Below are 23,181 nucleotides of genomic sequence, written 5' to 3'. Positions count from 1 at the left end.
GCAAACACTGCTGATATGATGGCCTTCCTCACAGCAGCAAGTCTAATAAACTTAGCTTTGCTCAAGCGGCACATTGCCTCGTCTTTTGGGAGGTGACAAGTTGACAGGTGCCTGGTAGGATACTTTTACTCTGAGGTCCTACTACCTGAAGGGAGGACCAACAAGGTTTCTATAAGAGTCCAGTACTCAGTCATGTACTCAGAGTCTGAAGGAACTTGGTTTAGAAGAATTTCTGTTTTGTCGTTCATGGAAGGGGCAACACTGGGGCCTGCTTTTGTGCTTATCTGAGACCTTTGCTTCTGAGGATCACAGTTTTTCCAGCCTTTTTGTACCTAAAGGACAAAACCAAGAAATGGCTCTCCTCAGATGTATGTGTGGTGGAGTGGGGCAGGGGGGTGGGGGACGGCATTCGGGGAAGGAGAGAGCTCATTTGTTCTTAAATCATTCAACATTCTACTTGCTTGCTCCAGATTCAGGCCCCCCAAAGAGCAGGAATCTGAGGACTGAGCAATGCTGGCATTTAATCCTTGGTTTTGAAGAGCATTACGGTCCATGCTGTAGACTGAACAATGACCCTAACAAAGACGTTCGTGTCCTACCCCCGGAGCGAGGAATATATTACCTTCCATGGCAAAAGGGACCCTGCAGATATGATTAAGTTAAGGATTGTAAAAAATGGGGAGACTACCCAGGACCCAATCATTTATTTATTTGTTTGTTTATTCATTAAATTAAAATTTTTTTTCAGTGTTCCAAGATTCATTGTTTATGCACCACACCCAGTGCTCCATGAATACCCACCACCAGGTTCACCCAACCCCCTCCCCACCTCCCCTCCAAAACCCTCCATTTGTTTCTCAGAGTCCAGAGTCTCTCATGGTTCGTCTCCCATTCCAATTTTCCCCAACTCCCTTCTCGTCTCCATGTCCCAATGTCTTCCATGTTATTCCTTACGCTCCACAAGTAAGTGAAACCATATAATAATTGACTCTCTCAGCATAATCTCTTTCACTCCTGTCCATGTCGATACAAAAGTTGGGTATTCATCCTTTCTGATGGAGGCAGAATATTCCATTGTATGTATGGATCATATCTTCTTTATCCGTTCGTCTGTTGAAGGGCATCTTGGCTCTTTCCACAGTTTGGCGATTGTGGCCACAGCTGCTATGAACACTGGGGTACAGATGAAGTGTGCCCAATTATTAACACAAGTATCCTCCTTAAGAGGGAGTCGGGGGCGCCTGGATGGCTCAGTTGGTTGAGCGACTGCCTTTGGCTCCGGTCATGATCCCAGAGTCTCGGGATCAAGTCCCACATCTGGCTTCCTGCTCAGTAGGGAGTCTGCTTCTCCCTCTGACCTTCTCCCCTCTCATGCTCTCTCTCTGTCTCTCTGTCAAATGAATAAGTGAAATCATAAAAAAAAGAAAGAGGGAGTTGGGAGGACGAAAGTTGAGGAAGAGGTGTTGGGTCCGTGGTAGCAAGAGACCGGAGTGATCTGGCACCAGCCAAACATGCCAGCAACCTCTAGATGCTGCAAAAGGCAGGGAATAGATTCTCCCCTGAAGCTTCCAGAAGGAATAAGCTCTATTGACTTTTTTATTTTAACCCTGTAAGACTCATTTCAGACTTTTGACCTCTGGAGCTATAAGATCTTGAGTTCGTGTTGTTTTAAGCCACTGAATTTGTGTTCATTTGGGATAGGAAGGATAGGAAACTAATACAGCCGGCAGGATTAAAAGGGCAGGCATAACGAAGGTGGTTGGTTTGTCAGAGAAGCTGATCCTGCCTTTAGCCTGTCTCCATGGACCCCACTCCCGCCACCTCCCAGTGAACTTGGCTTAAGGAGGCACACTCCAGCCTGCTCTGAAAAATATAAAGGCCATCTCACATAGCCTCTTTGGGCCCACCTAAGGGCCCCATGTCCACACCTCCCATGTTCCCTGGTTGATGCTGACACAATGGTCCGTGGTAGTCAGGTGAGGCCACAGGATGCATAAGCAGACCTCTCTTTCTCAATATAAATCGAATTCCCCGTGAGGCCTATTTAGCGTATATCCAGCCTGGGATACACAGTTTACCAGCTCGATGTGGACTTTCCAGGGCACAGTTGCTGAGGTCCTTGTCTTCAGTTTGTCTGAGATCCCATGAACTGAAACCACAGAATTCAGGCACAGTTCAGGATGCCAGGCACTATTAGCCATATATTCTCTGAATTTATATAGCCTTGAATAATATAGGCTGTTTGGAGGACTTCTAAGGTGGTCCCAGTACAATATAGTATCTGAAAGAAACACAATTTAGCCCCCCAAAGTACTCACTGCACCACACAACTCTTAGCCAGACTTCCTAAAGACCCTCCTCACCTTCTGGTTCCTAGGTGGTCAAGGCAGCTTTTGCAAACCCTTTTTCTCCAGCTACATTCCAGAGCTCCAAGTTGACTTTCTAGAACTTTTTCTCTTCTACCCCCTCCCCTAAGCCGCTCTCTCCTGCTTTTCCTGGATTAGGTCCCTGCTCTAACTGAGGTAAAAGTAATTCCTTCCACCTCTTTCTTGGCTCCCACACATTTTCCTCACCCAGTACCCAGACAGACACAGTAGAAGCCAAGCAACCAACATAACAAAACAATCTTTCTGGGGATTTTGGGCAGAAGAAAGGCTGTGGATATTAAATACTAAATATTTCTGATCCAGGTAGCAACTGGGAAGTAAGAGAGCACAGACAAGTAAGTGTGTCTGGAGGTGACACTTAGTCCCCAAGAATGAAACTCTTGAATACTTTAGGCTTTCCATTGAAACAGCAGTATTTGGCCAGAAGATGGCACTCTTTTAAAACAAATTTAGGCGGCCCCTGCGTACAGGGGGCTGGAAGAGAGTTCTAGTTAATACAGATCTCCGGGGGGCAGAGAAGGGCTCCGTAGTGAACAGTGGTCCATGGGGCAAATGGGACTTAACATTCAGCATTTATCGAGGTTGCTGGTTGTGATTTTCTTTACCCTTTTCGCCATGCTGTCTGCCAGGGACTGGATGCTTTTCCCCGTAAAATTCTTGTTGAAATTCTAACCCTCATGCTGATGGCATTAGAAGGCGGGACCTTTGGGAGGTGCGTGGGTCAGGAGGGTGGAGCCCTCAGGAATGGGATTAGTGTTCTTACGAAGGAAGCCACAAAGACTCCCTCCTACCATAAAGGGACACAGTGAAAAGGCATCATCTGGTACCAGAAAGTGGGCTCTTACTGGACACCAAATCTGATGGAGACTTGATCTTTGACTTTCAGCCTCCAGAACTGTGAGAAATAAGTTTCTGCTGTCACAAGCCACCCAGTTTACGGTGTTTTGTTGACAGCGCAAATGGACTAGGACTCCATCTTGTTATTTTGTACTTCCTTTCTCGGCCCGAGGCAGTGTTCTCACTCAGTTGCCACACAGTGACACTTAAAAAGGCTTCAGGCAGATCCTAGAAACTTCCCCTTAAATCTCATGTCCCCCCAGAACACTTCCCCTGCAGTCATATATCCTATGTTTTTCTGTCACAGCACGGACCAGATTCACAGTGAACATGTTCCTTGGCTTCTACACTAGACTTTGTGCTCTACAAGGTGGGCTCTGTCTTGTTCACTGCTGAATCCCAGCACGGTGCCTCCCAACACATAGTAGGTGCCCAATAACTGTGTGTTGAGTGACTGTCTGTTCCTCTGATGTCTCAGCCGGCCCCTTCAGGTTAACAGACATACTTGACACTTTCCCCATCACCTTGGTATAAAGCGGACAGCAGCTTCATAGTTTTAAAAATCCATCCAATGTTGATGTCCTGTTTACTGAAATTATACTGTAGTCAGCGCAGATGGAACGCTGACGGAAGAGCTGAGTTCTATCTCACTGTGAAGATGTGATTTTTCCAATAAAGTTTGGCACTGTTCTTGTCAATCACAGCATTGACAGGGCTGGAGATAAGCATTGCCCGAGGTGGGCTGAGGGAAGGGTTAGCTCTTGAGGGAGATTTCTGGTCTAAGAGGGACTCGGGAGGAGTGCTTTTCCCCCTTGTCTTTTTGCTCTTCTAAACCCAGCCTCTCTTCCCTGTTCTGAATAGTTTTACAGAATAGTTGCTGGTCTTGGTGCCATTTCGCAGAAAATCAAAGGCATCCTAAAACAATCTGTCATTTCGGTGAAGTAAACCCGAGCCTTGTCTTACTTATCAGAGACTTCAGAAAAATTTTGACAATTGTGAGCAAAGCCTCAACACGTTTTCATCAGTTAACAATCTTTTAAGGCACTTTGAATATAGATACTTCCGAGAGAGGCAGGTATTGGCCAGATCAGCCACAATCCCCACTGTTCCCTAAGGCGTCATACCTACTGCTGTTCATTTTCAGCTGCGTCACTCCTGAGAACATCCGATTTGGGACTCCTGCTCATAAGTTCACATCCCCCTACCTTGATCTGTTAGCAACCTGTTGAAGGGACTTCTTCATTGGGATAGAGATTGAAGCTTTTCTAGAGTTTCTTCCAATTTTAGTTTTTTCTTCCATCTAACTAGTACAGAAGTACAACCTTCTAAAAGCAGTTCCCTTATCTAACAAGGATAGGCTCATGGAGATAACTCCATTCTATCTGTAAAACCAAAGCTCAAGTTCAAGTTTCATACATGACAAAGGGCAACTGTATTCTCCTGGGGAGTAAGTGGATACTGTGGGTGCCTCTCCCTGGATCCCACAGCTACTGGGAATACAGGCTGATCTCAGTTCACTGAAGTTCCTCACTAGGAATGGTCCTTGGACCTGCCTCACCCAACCCAAGGCAACACCAGTTCTCAGAGGGCAGCTAAGGAAGGGATAGAGGCTCTATCCCTTGTTTCAGAGGGGACCAATTCTGAAGGGCCGTCCTAGCTCCCCCCTTAGGATCTGCTGAGGCCTCAGCTGCAATTGCTTAGTAGGTCAACTCCTGCCCACTCTTGCCTTGCTCACCCCCCTGAGCTGTATTTCCTGAGAGCCATCCCCAATAGCTTCTGCCCCTATTCTCCAATCTTGTTTGTTTCCAGGGAATCCAATCTAAGAAAAGGAATGAACCAAGACAGAGGGTGACTTTGCCTCTGCCATACCAGTAGAGGCCGAAATGTTACCAGAGTGCTGGCAACAAATGTATAAATCCCTTGATGATGACCTGAAACAAATCTTAGAAGTCATTGGGTGCAACCCACCCTCTTCCAGATGGGGAAACTGACACAGAGCCACAGTGATCGGCTCAAGGCATCAGAAGTTCCTTAGGTGAGAAAGCTGCCATTAGACTCCACACTGATTGTGACCCAGTCAGGAACACAATATTCTAGCATTTGATCATCTCCCAGGAAACTCTGATAGAATGTGAAAGTCAAAGGGAACTGTGAGAATTTGGGAGTCAGTACGAGGTAGCCTTGTAAGCCCATCCCTCACTGACTAAAAAGAGGAGCCAGTTCTGCGTCAGGGATGGTAGTGCACTTTATTAACAAACAAAACAGTACCATACGGGCAAAATCATTACTTCAACGGCAAAACACACACATATGCATACTCCCACATGTAGCACTGGGGCACATTTCAGACAGAACACTAGGCACCAAGTTCACAATCAAACTAAACAGAGTTCATGATCCTTCGGTATTTTCTCTTCAGTGCGGTTCAAGACCTTCTTTAACAGTTGTCACAAAAAGGTTACCTTTTTAAGTTTAATTCTCGACCTTACTGTGGACTGAGGCCCACGCAGCCTTCAGGACTTTGAAGCAGATGCCAGGCTCTATCAGCTGCTTAAACTGCCTTTAGTTTCTTGGGGTGGAAAGAAAGACCTATAGGATCTTGGTGGTGGACAAATAAAATGGTGGGAGTTCTCAGCTCTGATTTCGCATCTCAGCACACCTGGAATAGCATTCATTTTTAAGCTTGATCTACAGTTTAATCAACAGTTTAATGGGGCTGATCTCATTTAGGTAAATTATTGGTTTTCTAAAAAGTTTGAAAAGAGGGTAAATTACGTACTCAGGAGTCCTTCAGCATTAAATACAGATAATGTTAACAACCTCCTTACCGTTAAAACTCCTGCCAGTTAAGAAGTTGAAGTCAGCATTTCCCAAAAGGTGTGTCAGAACAAAGTTAATCAGTAAGTGAACAGAAACAACTGAAATAGATCAGGGCTGTGATTTCTCTGAGCAGTTTGATATAATAGGCACCAACTCCTTATGGACTGGAGCATATCCAAGATATTACCCAAACTCCTAGTTGGCCAAAACACTTTTCAATTACAAAGTAAAGAGTGGCGGAAAAATCCTGCTCTTTGCTCTTAGGATAGGCAAAACTGGAAACCTTAAGCCCTCATTATCAGGGTCCAGAGATTTGTGAATTAATAAGGTTAATTATGTAATAAACTTGGGTTGATTTTCCCTAGAAATCTTTAATTCTCATTCAATAGAAGATAGGAGATTAGGTTAAGAGATATTAGGAGATAATAAGGGTATGAAAATCCTGAAAATGGGAAGAGCAGTATGAGAGAAGAAGCAGTAGATTCACCAGCTATAAAACAATCATGTGACATTCAGTAGAGGTGCATACACAATGGTATCTATCACTCTCTTATAAAAGTATAAAATGATCCAGACACATAAGGATTGACCTGATTAATTAAAAAAGGTAAACTGGAACGAATCTTATTGAATAATGAATGTGTGGAAGTATACCCAGCAACATTTTTATGTAAAATTTTTGGTCCACAATAGAGTAAACTTCAGCTATCTAGAAACTTCTAAAATGAAATGCCTCATTCATCAATGATATGGGGTAAGGTGAACTCTGTATCCACCTGTGGACCCAAGGCCACTGAGCCTTGTCAACTGTCTTTGATCACATTGGTGTTGACTTTTCCCCCTAGATGCTGAAACCTCTGGAGGGGGCTTTAAGAAATCTGAGTTTTTTAAATGGTGAAGGCCAGAAAGAGGTGGGCACTGCTCTGGGTGCACATTACTCCTAAAATAGAGAACTCAGTCTTCATATTAAAACCACTCAATTTCATGTCTGTTATAAACTTAATAACTAAAGTCAGTGAGATTATAATATAAAGCCCCAGTTTCCTTTCTCTATTTGATAGTCTCAACAAATAGCAATCAGAATTTATCATGTGTATTTCAGTTCCTGTTTGAAAGAGATCAGCATGTTAATATTTACTCAAAGGTAACTCCGTCATTCAAGTTAACGGATCTGCTTAATTCTACTGTGGTCTTAGGAAAAAAGAAAAAAAATACACCACTAGGGGCCTTCAGACACCCAGGGTCTACCTGAAAAAATGAAAATACTTTTTTTAAATCGGCAGAGGAGGTTATCGTGCTGTCTAGCCATCTTCCAAGAGGAAGAGAAAATGCCTACTATATTCAGTCTCCTGCAGCACTCACCAGGAAGCCTTCTGGGGGGCAGTCCCACCACTAGTCTGCTCTGCTTTCCTGGGGAGCTACACCACAAGTCACAGCAAGTCGCCTGAAACATCAGACTAGATGTCTAGAGACTTCACAGGAAGAAGTGGCCAGGACGACCCATAAGATGTCCCTCAATGGTCTACACCTCCATTGTTTTCATTTCTCTTTCACTACCTCCTCCAAAGGGGGAGCTGCTCATCCCCAGGCTCAGCCCCACCTCTTGGCTCTGGACCCACGCTTCCCCATTTCCCAAGGAGTGAAAAGGACGGTCTCAGGCTGGGTCGCCTCCTATTCAACCTCTACAAAGAGAAAGCGAACCGCTTCATTTCTGCAATTATTCGGCATTTCAGTTATAAAAGAGCAAAACAGGACACAGAAATTGTTTCTCATCAGCATTTCAATCACATATCTTTAAATTAGGGAGCTGGTCACAAGGTTTTATTCTACCAGCCAACACAAGTTAGATGACACAAGGCAAAGAATGTGATGGAGCTTTGATCTTACTGAAATTAACGAGGTGATTCTTTGGGTGGTTTTTACATTGACACCAACTGAGACTAAACTTATGGGTGAAAACCAGTGCATTTAAAGATGGTCCAATGATACGGCCTTTGCCAACATTTTGCTTTTGATGATGCTGGGAAAAGAGTAAGCAGAAAGCGTGAGGCCGAAACCTCAAGATCGTGTCAGCAGCCTGAATTTGTACGCCACAATCCACAGGGCGGTGACGGATGTGGAGAAGCCAATGATCTTCAGTAGGCCTGCCACGGAAGGGAGGTTCCTCTCCCAGAAGGTGTGGGTGATCTCCATAGCTGGAACATCCTGGATGGATGAGCAGACAGCGTTAGCAGAGCAACTCTCTTTCGCCTGGACAAGGGCAGGCAGAACATATCCACCAGGCCCGCACATGGACATACGCCTGACAGTGGCATCTACAATGACCTTAAGAGCTAGAAGATGAGAGTCAAGAGCTTTATAAACTTCGATCACTGGCCCATGGAGAGGAAGCCGCGAAACTCACCTTTGATTCAGGTTCCTGGACTCTTATGTCTTTTTTGGCCACCTTCCCCAAAGCATTCAAGACCTACAAGAAAGTGACCATGGTGTTACGAAGTGAGCTTCTAAAGTCCCCACGGACTTGGCCCCACGTGCCATCAAGGAGCCCCCCCAGGAGTGGAGGGAGTGGCAGAGAAGTGGATGTGCACATTTATCTGTGTCAAGAGCCAGAAAGGCCCGATGCCAAAACCACCACCGGCCTCAGGCAACAGTGATGTCCCCCCTGCCTTACCTCTCTAGCCGCCCGTTCACCGGCTTCTACTGCCCCTTCCATGTAACCGCTCCAGTGTGTAGCTGTCTCTGTGCCAGCAAAGTAAATCCTGCCAACCGGTTGGCGAATGACCCTTTGAGAGAACACAGAGGGCACGTACAGTTACTTGGGAAGGCGCAGAAGGTCACTGAGCCCACTGCTGCCCTTATTTACCCTAGATAAGACCGCGCAACTCAGATCATTTCCAAAACTCCTGTGTGGCTAAGCCAAAGGTGAAAGGCCCCTCCCTGTTCCCTGGGCCTGTGCCCAGGGATATGAACTTTCAAGCCAGAGAGAATTGGGCTGTCAGATCATTAGTCACTAACGGTGACACTGGCCTTTTCCTAGCCAGCTAGAATCAGAAAACAAGAACACACATGAAATCTATAATCATATTTCTTGGCTGTAGGTTTCCTGTTTGTAGTCCATTCTACTCCCAACACCATTTTTCCAAAGGGGTGCAGTCTTCACAAGAGGGGATCCGACAGCAGACTCGAGCCAAGCGGGCACTCCCAGGGTATCAGGAGGAAACACAGTGGTGAATGGGAAGACAGGAAGAAGAAATGATTTCCAGCAAAGGACAGACCCAAGGGATTAGAAGTCTGTCCGTCTTAAAATAATCATGTCTGTACAGTTAGCTTTTGTGAATTTATGTGGAGACTGGCTGAGGACAGGGAAATGGGCCTTCCCTTCCAAAGAGGTCTTGGCAAAGAAAACCACAGAAGGACTGGGCTGAATGGGCAAGTGTCCCCTCTTAGCTCATCAGCTTTGAAACCAACCACGTCTGCAGCCATTCTCATCCACTCTCCCGAGTGACACACCCTGTACCCGCAAGGTCTTCTCGCCTTTTTCCAATTCAGAAATCTCTGGTTTCACCTGTCCTTGATTCTAGTTTCCACTTCTGGGCTTCTACTCTGCCTTCCGAACTATTCTAGTTCATCAATCCCGTTATCACTAACAAAAAGACGATTTGATTCAATATATTAAAAACAAAGAAAAATCTTAGTGAACAAGTCCCTCTTTCTCTGTGGACACACGTGAGCTGGAGGTAACGTTCTAGCTCAGCTCCTCTGGGAACCTGATGGAAGGTAGCCTGCCACAGACGTTACCCAGTGACACGCTTATGCCCAAACGCCTCTCCCCATGCCCCTCACTTGGATAATGGCATGGGGGCTGGGAAGGCCATCAGGAATTGCAGACATTCAGCAGGAAGCTCTGTCTTTGGGCTTCCCCGAATTCATGCAGAGATCCCCTCCTCACAGGGTAGATGTCCACGGAAGGGACAGCTCTGCTGAAGACAAGTGGCTGCAGTGAGATGTCTGCAGCCAACGTCTGTAGGTAGAGATGGGCACCCAGAAGCCTAGGGTAGTCGCGTGAAACTCGATGTCTCATCGGGCTCAAGAAAGCCAGTGGGAAGACATGGCAGCTTGCAGAGTGCTCATATGGAGCACTGACAGTGGGAGCACTGACATCTGAAATCCTCACCGGCGCTCTGCTATTGTTCTGTGTGCAGATGGCTAAGCTCCTACGTACCAGCATCTTGATTCTCCTATGGACACCCAGAAATCTACACACTAACTACGGGGCATTTGAAATTGGAATGCTGACTACTATTTCTATAATTTCCCCTAAACTTTGCTTATGAATTTATGTGGTGCATGACGGGCGCCTGGGTGGCTCAGAAGGTTAAGCATCTGCCTTTGGCTCGGGTCATGATCCCGAGGTCCTGGGATCGAGTCCCACATTGAGCTCCCTGCTCGGGAGGGAGTCTCCTTCTCCCTCTGCCTGGCGCTCCCCCTACTTGTGCACACATGCGCGCTCTCTCTCGGTGACAAATAAATCTTTAAAAGAAAAAAATGTTGGTGCATGTCTTGGAATAATCAGGATGGTGTCTGGGTCATACCTGCCATAATGCGTCATGATCCCGGGGGGGAAGTAAGCAGTGTAGCAGCCCCCGGAGTACTGTTCCTCGCACCAGTTCTTCTCTTCGTAATGCACCGGCTGCATTTAGTAAGGAGAGAATTCCAAAGGAAAGACAAAACTGAAACACTACTGGTCAACCATGAAGGCTCTTGTGTGTTTTATAACAAAAGTTTACGTTAAAATAAAGATGGCCCTGTTTTTCTTTTTAAGGGGAAACAGGACCATACCAAGTAAATGGCCTTCAAGGAGGTATCAAGTGACAAAAGATGTATACTTTGACTTTTTTGACCTCTTGATGAGGGAAGGCATGGAATATTCCAGCATCTGGGAGAGAGGGTGCTGCCATGCAGACTCTGAAATCTTTAGTCTAAGTCTACGGGAAGCCCTAGCAACAATGAGATTCTGGAAAGGCCTGCTCAAATCTCTGGATTCTCTAAACTAACATACTTTACTTCCCCATCTACTACAGCTGAAAAAAAAAAGGTGGAAGGGAGGAGGCATAAGATAAACACAATGCAGGAGGGCCTGGGTGGCTCAGTCAGTTGGGGGTCTGACTCTTGATTTCGGCTCAGGTCATGATCTTGGGGTCCTCGGATGGAGCCCCGCATCAGGTGCTATACACAGTGCAGAGTCTGCTTGTCCTTCTCTCCGTTCTCCTCCACCCATCTGCACAAACCCCTCTCTCACTATCTCTAGAATAAATAAACAAAATCTTAAAAAAAAAAGTAAGTATAGTGTCTGAGAAAGGCTTTTTTTGGAGCCATTTCTCTGAGCTGGGAAAGTGAATGATGGGAACCCTGGTAAAATGGGGACAATCTGAGATGAATAATGGTTTCTAAGAGACATGAGAGAACCTTCTCTGAGTTCTTCCCTAAGGGAGTCTGTGAGTTTATTGTCTGAACAGTTCAGAGGTAATCCCCTGAAAGAGCCCCCAGCTAGCTAATAGCAGCTTCAGATAGAATTTCATTCCCATCATCCCTTTCAGTGGTGGACTGAAAGCACTGGAATTCCTACGTGAGCTGTGAATGAACTGTACAAATGGAGAAATCCATTAGTGTGGCTTTGACGTGAGAGAGTCTAGATTCTGCCCATCCTGTCGAGCATACGCTAGAGTGCGCTCACCAATAAACAAGGATATATTTGGGATTTTGCTTCAGAGCAGTCAGTTGGTTTTGATGGGAGGGCAGGACCTCTGTTCTGGAACTGATCTCACCCACCCCGGAAATACCTGTGACTCCAGGCCCTGATTGCAATTGGCTGCCAGTTTTCCAGGGAACACGAAAACAGCCCAAGGAACTGCTGCATCAGAAACTGCATGCACCTGATGGCAGCTTTCATTGGCCTTTCTGTGACTACAGTTAATCCTCCAGTAAGCATATACTTTCATAAGATTCTCTTCGTAAGACTGTCAGGAAACCAGACTCTGCTTTGCTTTACCACATAGAGCAAACAGAGAAGAACCTTCCAAGGATTAAAGCTGAGGGTTTCTTACTTGTAAAGCTTCTTGGGATCCTAATACTTTGGCATAGAGCTCACAGATCTTCTTCTTCCTGTAAAGAAGAATTTAAAAAATGTTAAGGAAGTAATAACCGAGGAGTAGAGAATAAACACAGTGAGTTTACTCATTACCATTGGCTCTCGCCCATGAACCAGATGTATTAAGGAAAATCTAAAATCAATGGTAACTACACAACATGAACAGTTCCATGAATCTCTGCACTCGAGTCAGTGCTCTATGCCTCAATACGGTCATCTAATTTGAAGATGCAACAGAATTTTCCTTCTACAGTTTTGCCTCTTTTACTACCCAATATCCTATCTATTCAAGATTCAAATGGGGAAAATAAGATTCGATGAAGTACACTCGGTATAGGAAATGATGCTAAGTCACTTTTCTGGAACACATAGAATTCTAGAATAATCCCTTTTAGGAGTCCACAGTCCACATGACAGTGTCTTTTAACTATCCTCTACTTATGTTTTACCTAAAACTCATTTAATCTTTTAAGTATAACATAAAATATGCCACACCATGAGAGGCCTACAGTCATTCTACTCTAGTCATCAGGCATGTGACAGAATGGTCTACAGTACTTCCAAGGAATGTGCTACACGATGTTACCTCAGTCAGTCTTTGGCTACCCTCATAATTCATTATGTAAATGACTATCACAGCTCATGCCATGTGGTAGAGCTTAAAAAAAAAACAGTAACTCACTGATCTAAACGCTCCTTGAAACAGGTATTTTTAAACTCACAACCACTCTTGGGGAAATTAAAAAGTGCTAATTTACTAAAATCACCCCCTTTTCAAAATAAATGGTTCAATTTCAGGATTTGTTTGAACACGTTCACACTGGGCCAGTTATATGCTTTGGTATTTACCTTCTTTAATCCTTATATAGTTTCAACATTGAAACTGTTCCAAAGTATTTGTTATGAGCTAATGAGCAACTGGGGGGAAAATGTGCTAAAAAATGTGGTGCAGGGTTTACCTCGAATCTGAAAGGCAAGTTCTGAAAGGTGAGGGGACAAATGGCCAAAAACGAGAAGAGGGGGTAAAGGAGGGGTGCGAAGGTTGTATTTACGAGTAATAAAAGAAACAGGTTTTAAAAGATGATTTTAAATTGCCGATTCCATTAGAAAACATTTTTAAAACACATCCTCCATTTCTCTGAATGATGTGAGACAAAATCTAACCTTATAAATTTGTCCAAATGCTCACATTTAGGCCATTTATATAATTCCCACAACTTTCATTTCATGGAGCTGCAGTGTAAAATCAGGAACAGGAAGTGAAATCATAAACATGGTGGCAATTAGCTAATTACCACTGTGTTCCCACAGAAGGTTTTCAGAGACAAAAGGCTACTGGTGAAGTAATGTCCTAGAACATTTAGGTAGCTCTATAAGTTTCAGTACATCAAGAAAAGTTGGGTTTCCTTAAAGGAGCTGTTCCTACTGCAGATGAATAACCATAAAGGAAAGGCAGAACTGGAAGAAGTTTCCAGACTACTGTCTGCCTCTGTCTCTCTCTGTCCAATCCAAGCCCCTTATGTCAAAAATAAAGAGGCTGAGGCTCAATAAAAATGTACTGAATCAAAATCCATCCTCAGGGGTGCCTGGGTGGCTCGGTGGGCTACGCCGCTGCCTTCGGCTCAGGTCATGATCTCAGGGTCCTGGGATAGAGTCCCACATCGGGGGTCTCTGCTCAGCAGGGAGCCTGCTTCCCTTCCTTTCTCTCTACCTGCCTCTCTGCCTACTTGTGATCTCTCTCTGTCAGATAAATAAATAAAATCTTAAAAAAAAATCCATCCTTGGGATAGTAGCCTCTTTTCTACTCTGTGATGAGAGGACAGATTCTTACCTACTTCAAGTGGGTGTTACAAGGGAATTCCAATATTTGAGAGTCCATCAGAAAACAAATATATGGATAATCATTATTCTAAAGGTTTAATGATGCTTAGAGCTTATTTTTGGGACATGAGATAAAATCCTTATTAAAACAGAATGAAATCTAAAATCCAGTCAACTTACCTTGAAGTTAATTTTTCATGCATGGACAATAAGCCACTTACAATAGAAATGGAAGTCATTATTTACTGTATTTTATAGTTATCAGGTAAGTCAAGAATGAGTTCATACAAATCCATTAGGAAGTCATCTTCCCCATCCCTTCGTCCCATTAAAATGTAAAAATATTTGGAAAAGTTAGATAAATCAAAAATGTTAGAGTGATGAAGTGATCAAAAATGTTAGTTGAGCTCTAAAAATAATAAAATATATTTTAAATGATGGTCAAAAGTGGTCACTGTGGAAATCTCTTGTAATTGTGTTTACTCACTGGTTTCTAAATCTGGCTGCTCATCATAATCATTTAAAAAGCTTGTTGGGGTGCCTGGGTGGCTCAGTGGGTTAAAGTCTCTGCCGTCGTTCGGCTCAGGTCATGATCTCAGGGTCCTGGGATGGAGCCCCGCATCAGGCTCTCTGCTCAGCGGGGAGCCTGCTTCCCCCTCTCTCTCTGCCTGCTTCTCTGCCTACTTGTGATCTCTCTCTCTGTGTCAAATAAATAAAATCTTAAAAAATAAATAAATAAAAATAAAAAGCTTGTTAAAAAATACAAAATACTGGGGCGCCTGGGTGGCTCAGCGGGTTAAAGCCTCTGCCTTTGGCTCAGGTCATGATCTCAGAGTCCTGGGATCGGACCCAGCATCAAGCTCTCTGCTCAAGCGGGGAGCCTGCCTCCTCCTCTCTCTCTCTGCCTACTTGTGATCTCTCTCTGTCAAATAAATAAATAAAAATCTTTAAAAAGAAATACAAAATACTGAAGCCCCACCCTTAACCTACCAAATCATAATCTACTGGCCTCAGAAAAAAAACGTATTTCCCAAACATTCTCTGGTAGATGTCAACGCAGCCCGTTCTGGGAATCTTGCTCCAGTCAAAGACACATTTGGAGTTCTATGGGTTTTGCCTTATAAAAACTTTTGAAAAGTTCAGCCACCGTGTGGAATCATAACCAAATGTCTACATCCAGGCTGGTATTTATTTTACTATTAATAAAGAGGGAAAGCAGGAAATCCAAAAGAAAATGTCAAGCTTAGTGTGGCATAATGAAAAAAAAAAGTTTGCGTTGGATACTATTCCTGACTTGTCACAAGCTAGCTGTGGACACCTGGACAAACCATTCTCTGCCACTGGCCCCCAAATTCTTCCTCTTTTGAGTGAGTAGATGGACAAACACTTCCCTCCCCCAAACCAGGTAGCTCAAACAAACAAATTCATGCACAAATGTTGAAACTTCGGCAGCCTGAATTCCAAAGTCATCAAAGTAACTCTCTGCTCCTTAATTGTTTAATTAAGTGCAGAGAGAAGTGTACATCTGTGTGTGTCCTGGTCCTCTTCAAAAGCTAACAAAGGATTTAGGGCTACCCTCCAGGGCACACCTCCCTGCCAAATGACTGTTTCCAGGTTAAGAATTCCTGGTAAGATTTTATCTGAACAAAGGAAAGGATTCCAAGGCAAAACAAAACAAATGCAACAAAGCAGAAAGAGAAAGGCAGAAAGGAAGAACAAAAGCCACTGTCCTACAATGACTGTTTTATACTAGGAAGCTATCAGGAGAAGGGAAGGTCAGAGCTGTGTCCTAGATAATCAAAAGAGGATACTTCTACGTACACAAACGGCAACAGGTTGAAACCCACACGCAGGGCTTTGCTCTTTGGAAAAAGTACAGGTCAGAGAACCTTGGAAAAGGGATAATGGTCTCGCAAAGCGATCAGGACTCAGCCTCTAAAGCTTTCTGCACCACTAATGTTTCCTATCGGTTTTCTCCATCTACCCTACAGGGAAACCCTACCTCTCCAACCACTGTACAATAAACACAAGTATATAAACCTAAATTAATTTATGCATACAGGCAAGCCCTGAGTCAAGGGGACTTGTAACACAAAGGTTGCAATGGTGACCAAAGGTTGATTTTTTGGGATTTTAAGACTACTTGTGAGTCGTGGGGTTTTTCAAGATGCCATTATACTGTTGTTAGTGCGACCGGTACAAGGTGAAGCTAAGCTTTCACATGCGTTTCAGATGTCACTTCTTACCTGATTTCCTTATGGAGCTTGGCGAGTCGGTCAGCTTTTCGGGCAAGTATGAAACTGCAGAGAGAGGTTACATTTGAACAATTAGGTGACAGAAAGAGCTGCCTCTTTTTTGAAATGTTCCTGCCTCCACCCACTCAGCATTGATGAACGCTCCCACGCACTCCCATTATTTCCCTCTATGAGAGCAAATGTCAGGCTACTTTCCACCGGCCTGTGTCCCAAATCCCTCTAGGCTGCGGGCTCCTAAGTAACTGGTCACCTCCTACTCAGTGTTTTACCCCCAGAGTTCAGCATGGCTCTTGGCATATAGTTGGAAATCAAATGTTAGTTGAATTAATGTTGCGTTAAATGATAGCTTGGTAAGTGAACTTTGCCTTCGGCCAAAAATTTGATAAAAGCTGGAAAACCAAATTGAAGTATGTAGTTGTAGTGAATGCCATCATGGGCCCCCCAGAGTCCTCTTCGGGACCAAGCACTCATTACTCTGAGCTCAGGGCTGGACCCTTCCCCAGCCACCGCCTTCTGTAGAAGAGGGCTGCCTGGCTCCAGGTCCCGCCTCTCCCCAGAATGACCGGCTCTGGGGTGCGGTGGGTACCAAAGTCCACTCCTTCACCTCAGGTCATGATACCTATATCAAGGGCCATCCCAGTTCTAGAGTTCCCTGTGGTTTGGAGACCTCCGCTGGGACAACACTTGGAGCCCAGCCTCTTGCTCTGCCCAATCCTGATTCCTTCTCTTCTTCACAGGCAGTGACCAGGGCACACACCCCAATGAACCCCTTGCATCCAAATCTCCATGTCCAACTTGGCTTCCAGGAAACTGGCCTAGCAAATTTAGCAACTCAGTAAAACTTGGTTATAATTAATCTGTAAATACTGATTATTACTAATTGGATATATGTTTTAAAGAACTGAGTCATGACAAGAGTCCTTACATACACTATTATTAGAAAGCATTCACAAATCCCAATGAGCTAAAGGACACTGAAATTATTTCTCCATTTAGAGAAGTTTTACACTTATATTTCTTTGTTCTAGGCAAAAAAGACAAGTAGATCAGGACTGAGAATGCAAGAGCCGAACACAGATATTTATTTCATCCTCTCCCTCACACCCAAATTAAACGGTTCCTCAGTTTGGCAATTCCTTTAGAGCCATCTGTTACTTGAGATCATTCTGGAGAGCAAGGATTACACAATGAATTTGCGTTAACCCAGAGAACAGTATTTCGGAGGAATCTGTGGACAACCTAAGGAATCTGAACTAATCAACTCTATGGGATATAGTCATAATTTTGCTTGATTTAAGACTGTTACATTACGGCTTACTAGTAATGATTTTGGTTAAATTTTAAGTTTATGCAAGAATCTGTCATTTTGAGTCTTACACAGGACTTCAGTGAAAATCACCAATATCGGATGAAACATTAAATGATTTCGATCTTGGGTGCTTCTTACAGCTCCTTCTCTAAAGGGCAGTTCGTGGTGGCCATTCCTGCCAAATCTCAAAACGAGAATGCAACAACAACCCCTTTGACCCACCTCTAACTACAGAAAACTATTCTTTAACTTGCTCTGGGGTTTTATTGAGGAAATGAAACATGCTGCTTTGGGTTGGGGACATTTCATGACTCTAAAGTACACGGTCCTCTGTAGTTGCCAGTCATCACAATCACAGCCTGGACGATTACCACCCCTGTCCTCAAGGCTTTCCTTGCCCAGAGCAAAGGGCAGGGTGGAAACCAGGCAGTGTGCAGGCAAGAGCAGGGCGTAGGCAATGGTCCAGATAGAGGAGATTAGAGTATCACTTTTTAGGAACTACCTAAATAACCCCATTCTCATCTGGAAAACTTGTGCCAAGCCTATCCTGGCTAATAAAGCCGAAGAAAGCCCAGAAAGGCAGAAACCACAACATCTAACTCCCAGGGCAAGAAGACCATCAGTGCCCTTCCAGCCACAGCTGGGTTGGTCTTGATGGTCTCCTGAGACCCCTATGTCCACCTTCTGTTTTCCTCTGGCACGCAGAAGGTGATGGCAAATGGCCCCCACAATCTGTATCCTTTTTTGCCCAGTGGGGTTAGAGATGGAGAGGACTAGCTGGTCCTCAGTTCATTGCGCTGTGAGCACCGCCCTTCCCAGGGAGGCTGGGGCTCGTTCTGATGGTCTGCAGCCAGCGACGTGCTTACAGGACGACTCGTGGGCAGTCCAGTAGAGCCGCCTGCTAAGTCCCGGGTCATGGGTCGGCCTCTGGTTTTGTAATTTCCCCTCCATGATGCAATGTGCATGAGCTTGACTCTCCCCAGGGGGAAGGGGAAAACCGCCATTATCTGGAAGCCACTTGGCTCTTACAGAACCCTGCTGTTCTGCTGTCACGTGGGAGAATAAACAGCTCTTTTCTTTGTGGAGCTTTGAGAAAGGGTCCAAGGCAGAGGCACTCCTTAGCCACTCCTTTGTGAAAGCACTGCTTGTTGTCTGGACCTTTAGGCCCCCAGCAACAGAGGAGCTGCAGGCAGTGGGGGCTGGGAGGACAAGGGGAGAGCTCTTCTCTTCCGGACACAGAACCAAACCCTGGACCATCTCTAGCAAAGGACAACTGGACGTGACCGATCACAACAAGGGACATCCACTTGAGGCCTGGCTATACCTCCAACTGCACCTCCTCACTGGTCACCGGTCTCATAACCCTGGGTAACAATTAACGTATTCACACTAGTGGTATAGTGATGTCTGGAATGGAGAAGAGCCAATGGTCCAGAAACCCTAACTCTGAAAGGCTTTACAGAATAAAATAGTCAATTCTCATTCTAGATGAGTGTGGACAATCTGGCCCTGGGCAGGGTTGTCTACCCTTACCGCCTGTCTAGCTGCTTCCTTCACTCTGTCCTCAAGAGTTGCACGGGGGAAAGAAAGAGGCACAAGTTGAAACAGGGTCAGTTTTTGTAAAGTTTCCCAGAGTTCCGTGCCACATACCACACATTAACAGTTTAAAGTACAGAAAAAGATATATTCCTATAGGGTTATCTACAATTGCTGGAGCTCAAGTCCATACGCTCTGCCAGCATCCACACCAACACGCCCACACAATTTAGGAAATGCGAAGCACCCAGCTCTAACCTACCCCATGATAGCGGGCAGCGATCCATCTGGTTTGGTGTCGTCCAGGGTTATTGAAATTGGAGCTTCCTCATCCTCAATGATCATACAACCACAGTAATCTTAATAAGGAAAAAAATCAAGAGGAGATTGACATGGACCTCATCAAAGATTTAAGGAAAAAATTATATATACAGATATATAGAGAGGTATATACACACACAGATACACACACACACATACACTGTATAAAACTCTTTTGCTAAGAGGAAGGCAAATCTCAAATAGTCTTTGCCCCAACCCTAGAAGACATTTCCTTATTAAATACATTAACTACACAAAGATGTCTGCAAACAGACACATGGAAAATGACCTATCTTGATGACCTCTACATAAATGTCATGTAGGACCAATGCATGGCTCACACCGTACTGAGGGCCCGGAGCCTTGCAGCACACCGGGAAAGAGGCTTGTGTCAGAGGGAATCACCCCGAGGAGCCCACGGAAGAAGCGGGGGAAGAAATCCTTTGAGGACCAGGTTTACCAACAAGAGCCGCCATATCCACTCAGGCCCTGCCTCAGCTAGTTGGCGGACACAACCTGACAGTAGGTCTCACTATCACCACTTGATGTAAGGAGACTGATGCTGAGTGGTGAAGTGTCATAGCCAAGGCCACTCAGCTAGTAAGCAAGCGAAGCCCAGGATGGTGGGACTTCAAAGCAGCGCTCTTCCCCCAGTACTCCTTTGCGTCACTCTCTCATTTAGAGAAAGGGGCAGGACGTATGCCAGGAACCAGGGTCATGGTGCCCCTGCCACTTGGTGGGTCTCTTCTTTCCCTTTCATTGACAGCAAGGGCTCTTGGGGTCCTTCTGTGTTGCACCAGGGGTTGTGGAGTGACGGAAAGATTGAGATTTCTGATCTTTTTTCTACCAATTTAAAAATACTTATCTCTGTCATCTTTTTTCTGGCCAGGGTCTACCAGAAGGTCCCTAAAGAGAGTGTGGTCCCTTCACTTAACACAATTTAAACATGAGCAGGTGCAGCCTACCCTTCTTCTTCCAAAAGGCCTCCTTGTAATACATCATGCACTTAATGATGGCTCCCATCGGAAGACGTTGGATTAATTGGTTTCTCTCCGATGGAAGTTCAGGTCTAAAGTGGATCTTGGCAGTCAAAGTTGGCGGGATGGCACTAATTACGTATCCACACTAAAAGACACAGACACAGAATACCACCTCAAACGTGTGAGTCTCAGTCTTTACAGAGGGGAAGAAACACCATATTTATCATTTAGAATGACACCGAGCAGTAACCACATATAAAATGAGGCCCCTGTGACGCAGCACAACAGAACAAGGCAGGTCAACTAAAAATGGTAATTTAGAAGACAGAGTTGGGATCATACTAGCATTAATTACACCACTGCTTGGATGGTATTTAGTTAGAAGCTGAGGAAGACACAAGGCCTATTTAATATATGTTCCTTGGGACTAGGCTGAATTACCTCGTAAGTTTCATGATTCAGCGTCTCGATGATGATGTTGTCACCTGACTGGTCCACATAGGTGACAGGGCACCTCAGCTTCACTCTGTTCCCGAGGCGTTCCATTATCCGTTCACTCACTTGACCCGATCCACCCACAAATTTCCGTTCCTATAGAAGAAGGCAGGCAATGAGGACTATAAACATCAAAATATTGATCACAATAGCTTAGAACGTAAAATACAAGTCAAAAGAAATAATGTGGAATTTCTAAGTATAAAGCTAACTCAAAGATGCAACTGTCCTACACTTGCTAAAGCTAAGGGTCAAATGGCTAATATCTCTTAGGGCCACAAGAACAACTTAGGGTGTTCCAAAGATCTTCTGAGGAGAGAAATTATTTACTTGGTGGAGAAAGATACTACACGTTGCACTATGGAATGGAGCCTGTCTGGAACATAGATGACTTTAAGTACCAGTTCTAGACATTTCTGAAAATCAGTTGATCGTAGTAACTCAGCTTCTCCCACAGAGCTATACTAATTTTATCCACCTCTCCTGCCCCCAAAAGGATGGACCCGAATTCCCAAAACCAAATTAGTTCAAAACGAAACACTCTTAAGCTGTAAATTCATCTCCAGGAACAAGAAAAGGAAAGGAGAACTTTTGGTTTGGGGCACATTCATTGAAATGTTTTCAAAAATTCGTGTCTCAGATCCAGACACGGGAGCGGCTATTAAGATGGCACACTGGGTGAGGGCAGAACCACAAATGAAGTTACAGGCTGAGAACGGACACTCCATACCTGGCCCCCGTTGGTGACTGAGAATATCCGAGTGGTGCCTCCGCACTGCTTCACGTACCACAAGAACCACAGCGCAGACACCTCATAGGGCTCAGAGGTCACATTGATGTTCACAAAGAGCGATGCAAACTGCCTAGCAGTCCTGGCCGCATGACAAAGGTGACAGTCGGGTGTAAATACATACATGCTTCATGGGACAGGAGCTTTTTTTTTTTTTTTAAAGATTTTATTTATTTATTTGAGAGAAAGAGAAAGAGAGGACCCTGGGATCATGACCCGAGACGAAGGCAGATGCTTAACCGCCTGAGCCACCGGGCGCCCCAAGAGAACAGCAGCTTTTCAAAACACAATTCAGTATGGTTCAAAAGCATTTGCACTGTTTTGGGGAAAATAAAACAAAACACCTCAGAGGCTCAACTTCTGAAGGAATGCATATTTTAACTCCTGGTGAAAAATAACCTTTTCCTTTGTTTTGAGAGAGTTATGGGTCTGCTCCAAATATATTAATTCTGGTACCATCTAAAAGGGTCAAGATGCTGGTGAGGGATCGTTAAGGATACAGTTCTCATTTATTCAAACAACCGTCCTCTCTTCACCTGAGCGGCTCCCACCCCGCTCCAGTCCACCCGCATGCCTCACCTGGGTCACAACGGTGGTGGCTTCCTCCTGGCCATCTCTACCTGGTTTATGACTACAGCCCCTTCTGACCCCAGTGAAGCCTTTTGACAGTGCAAATCAAAACAAAAAAACCCCACTCGCAGAAAACTCTTCAATGGCATTCATGGCAAAAGGCAAAAATCCTGAATGTGGCCACTCTATCTTCTACCACCAGCCCCCTCTCTGACCTCTAATTACACTGCGTTCTCGTGGCATCCTTAGTGTCTAGGCATACTGTCACAGCATGGCAAAAACATGTCAATCTCCCCACCTCAGGGCCTTTAAGAGCTGTTTCCTCTACATGGAAAAAGGCATCCCCCACACAATCCACCCTTCATATCTCACAGCATTCATGGTGGCTCATTCCTGGAAGATACCGTGCCATAACACCATCCTTCTTCCTGTCTCCTATCTACTGTCACTGTAGCTCATTGCCAGAAAAGACGGCCGCTACACCATGTATCCTTCCTGTAGCTTCCCCTACCACCACATACCTGAGGCACTGTTGTTCATTCCTGGAAGATACTATTCTCCTACGTTGTCTGCCCTCCCCCATCTATCCTCACCTATGTAGCTCATTTGTGGAAGCAACCTTCCCCACATACCAACCACACCTCTAGTCTCCTCCCATTCTACTATGGCTCATTCCTGGAACATAGCATCTTCTCACACCATCCAACTTTCCTGCCTCCCCCATCCACAGTGGCTCATTCCTAGAAGAAACCATCTCACCACACTATCCACTCATCCTCTTCCCTGCCGTCCATTGTTGTTTATTTCTGAAACATATCATCCCTCAACACCATCCACCCTTCCTGTCTCTCCTACCCACTGACGCTCATTTCTGGAAGATACCATGCTCCCACATGATCTACCCTTCTTGTC

The 23,181-nt window shown here is 44.9% G+C and overlaps 1 protein-coding gene across 1 annotated transcript in view; it reads right to left on the bottom strand.

Annotated features, from left to right (window-relative positions):
- Positions 1-5,451: 5,451 nt before the first annotated feature.
- The window catches only part of LOC131822198 (amine oxidase [flavin-containing] A), a 68,767-nt gene continuing 51,037 nt past the window's right edge, over positions 5,452-23,181 (bottom strand). The window contains exons 6-15 of the mRNA XM_059158645.1: positions 21,640-21,781; positions 20,856-21,005; positions 20,400-20,559; positions 19,376-19,472; positions 16,260-16,313; positions 12,149-12,206; positions 10,637-10,734; positions 8,716-8,827; positions 8,449-8,511; positions 5,452-8,249 (exon numbers count right to left, since the gene is read on the bottom strand). Coding sequence (XP_059014628.1) covers positions 8,103-8,249; positions 8,449-8,511; positions 8,716-8,827; positions 10,637-10,734; positions 12,149-12,206; positions 16,260-16,313; positions 19,376-19,472; positions 20,400-20,559; positions 20,856-21,005; positions 21,640-21,781 — 1,081 coding nt within the window. The 3' untranslated portion in view covers positions 5,452-8,102. The remainder of the gene's footprint in view (positions 8,250-8,448; positions 8,512-8,715; positions 8,828-10,636; positions 10,735-12,148; positions 12,207-16,259; positions 16,314-19,375; positions 19,473-20,399; positions 20,560-20,855; positions 21,006-21,639; positions 21,782-23,181) is intronic.

The sequence above is a fragment of the Mustela lutreola genome, chromosome X (genome assembly GCF_030435805.1).
Source record: "Mustela lutreola isolate mMusLut2 chromosome X, mMusLut2.pri, whole genome shotgun sequence".
NCBI lineage: Eukaryota > Metazoa > Chordata > Mammalia > Carnivora > Mustelidae > Mustela > Mustela lutreola.
This window is presented reverse-complemented; position numbering and strand designations above follow the sequence as displayed.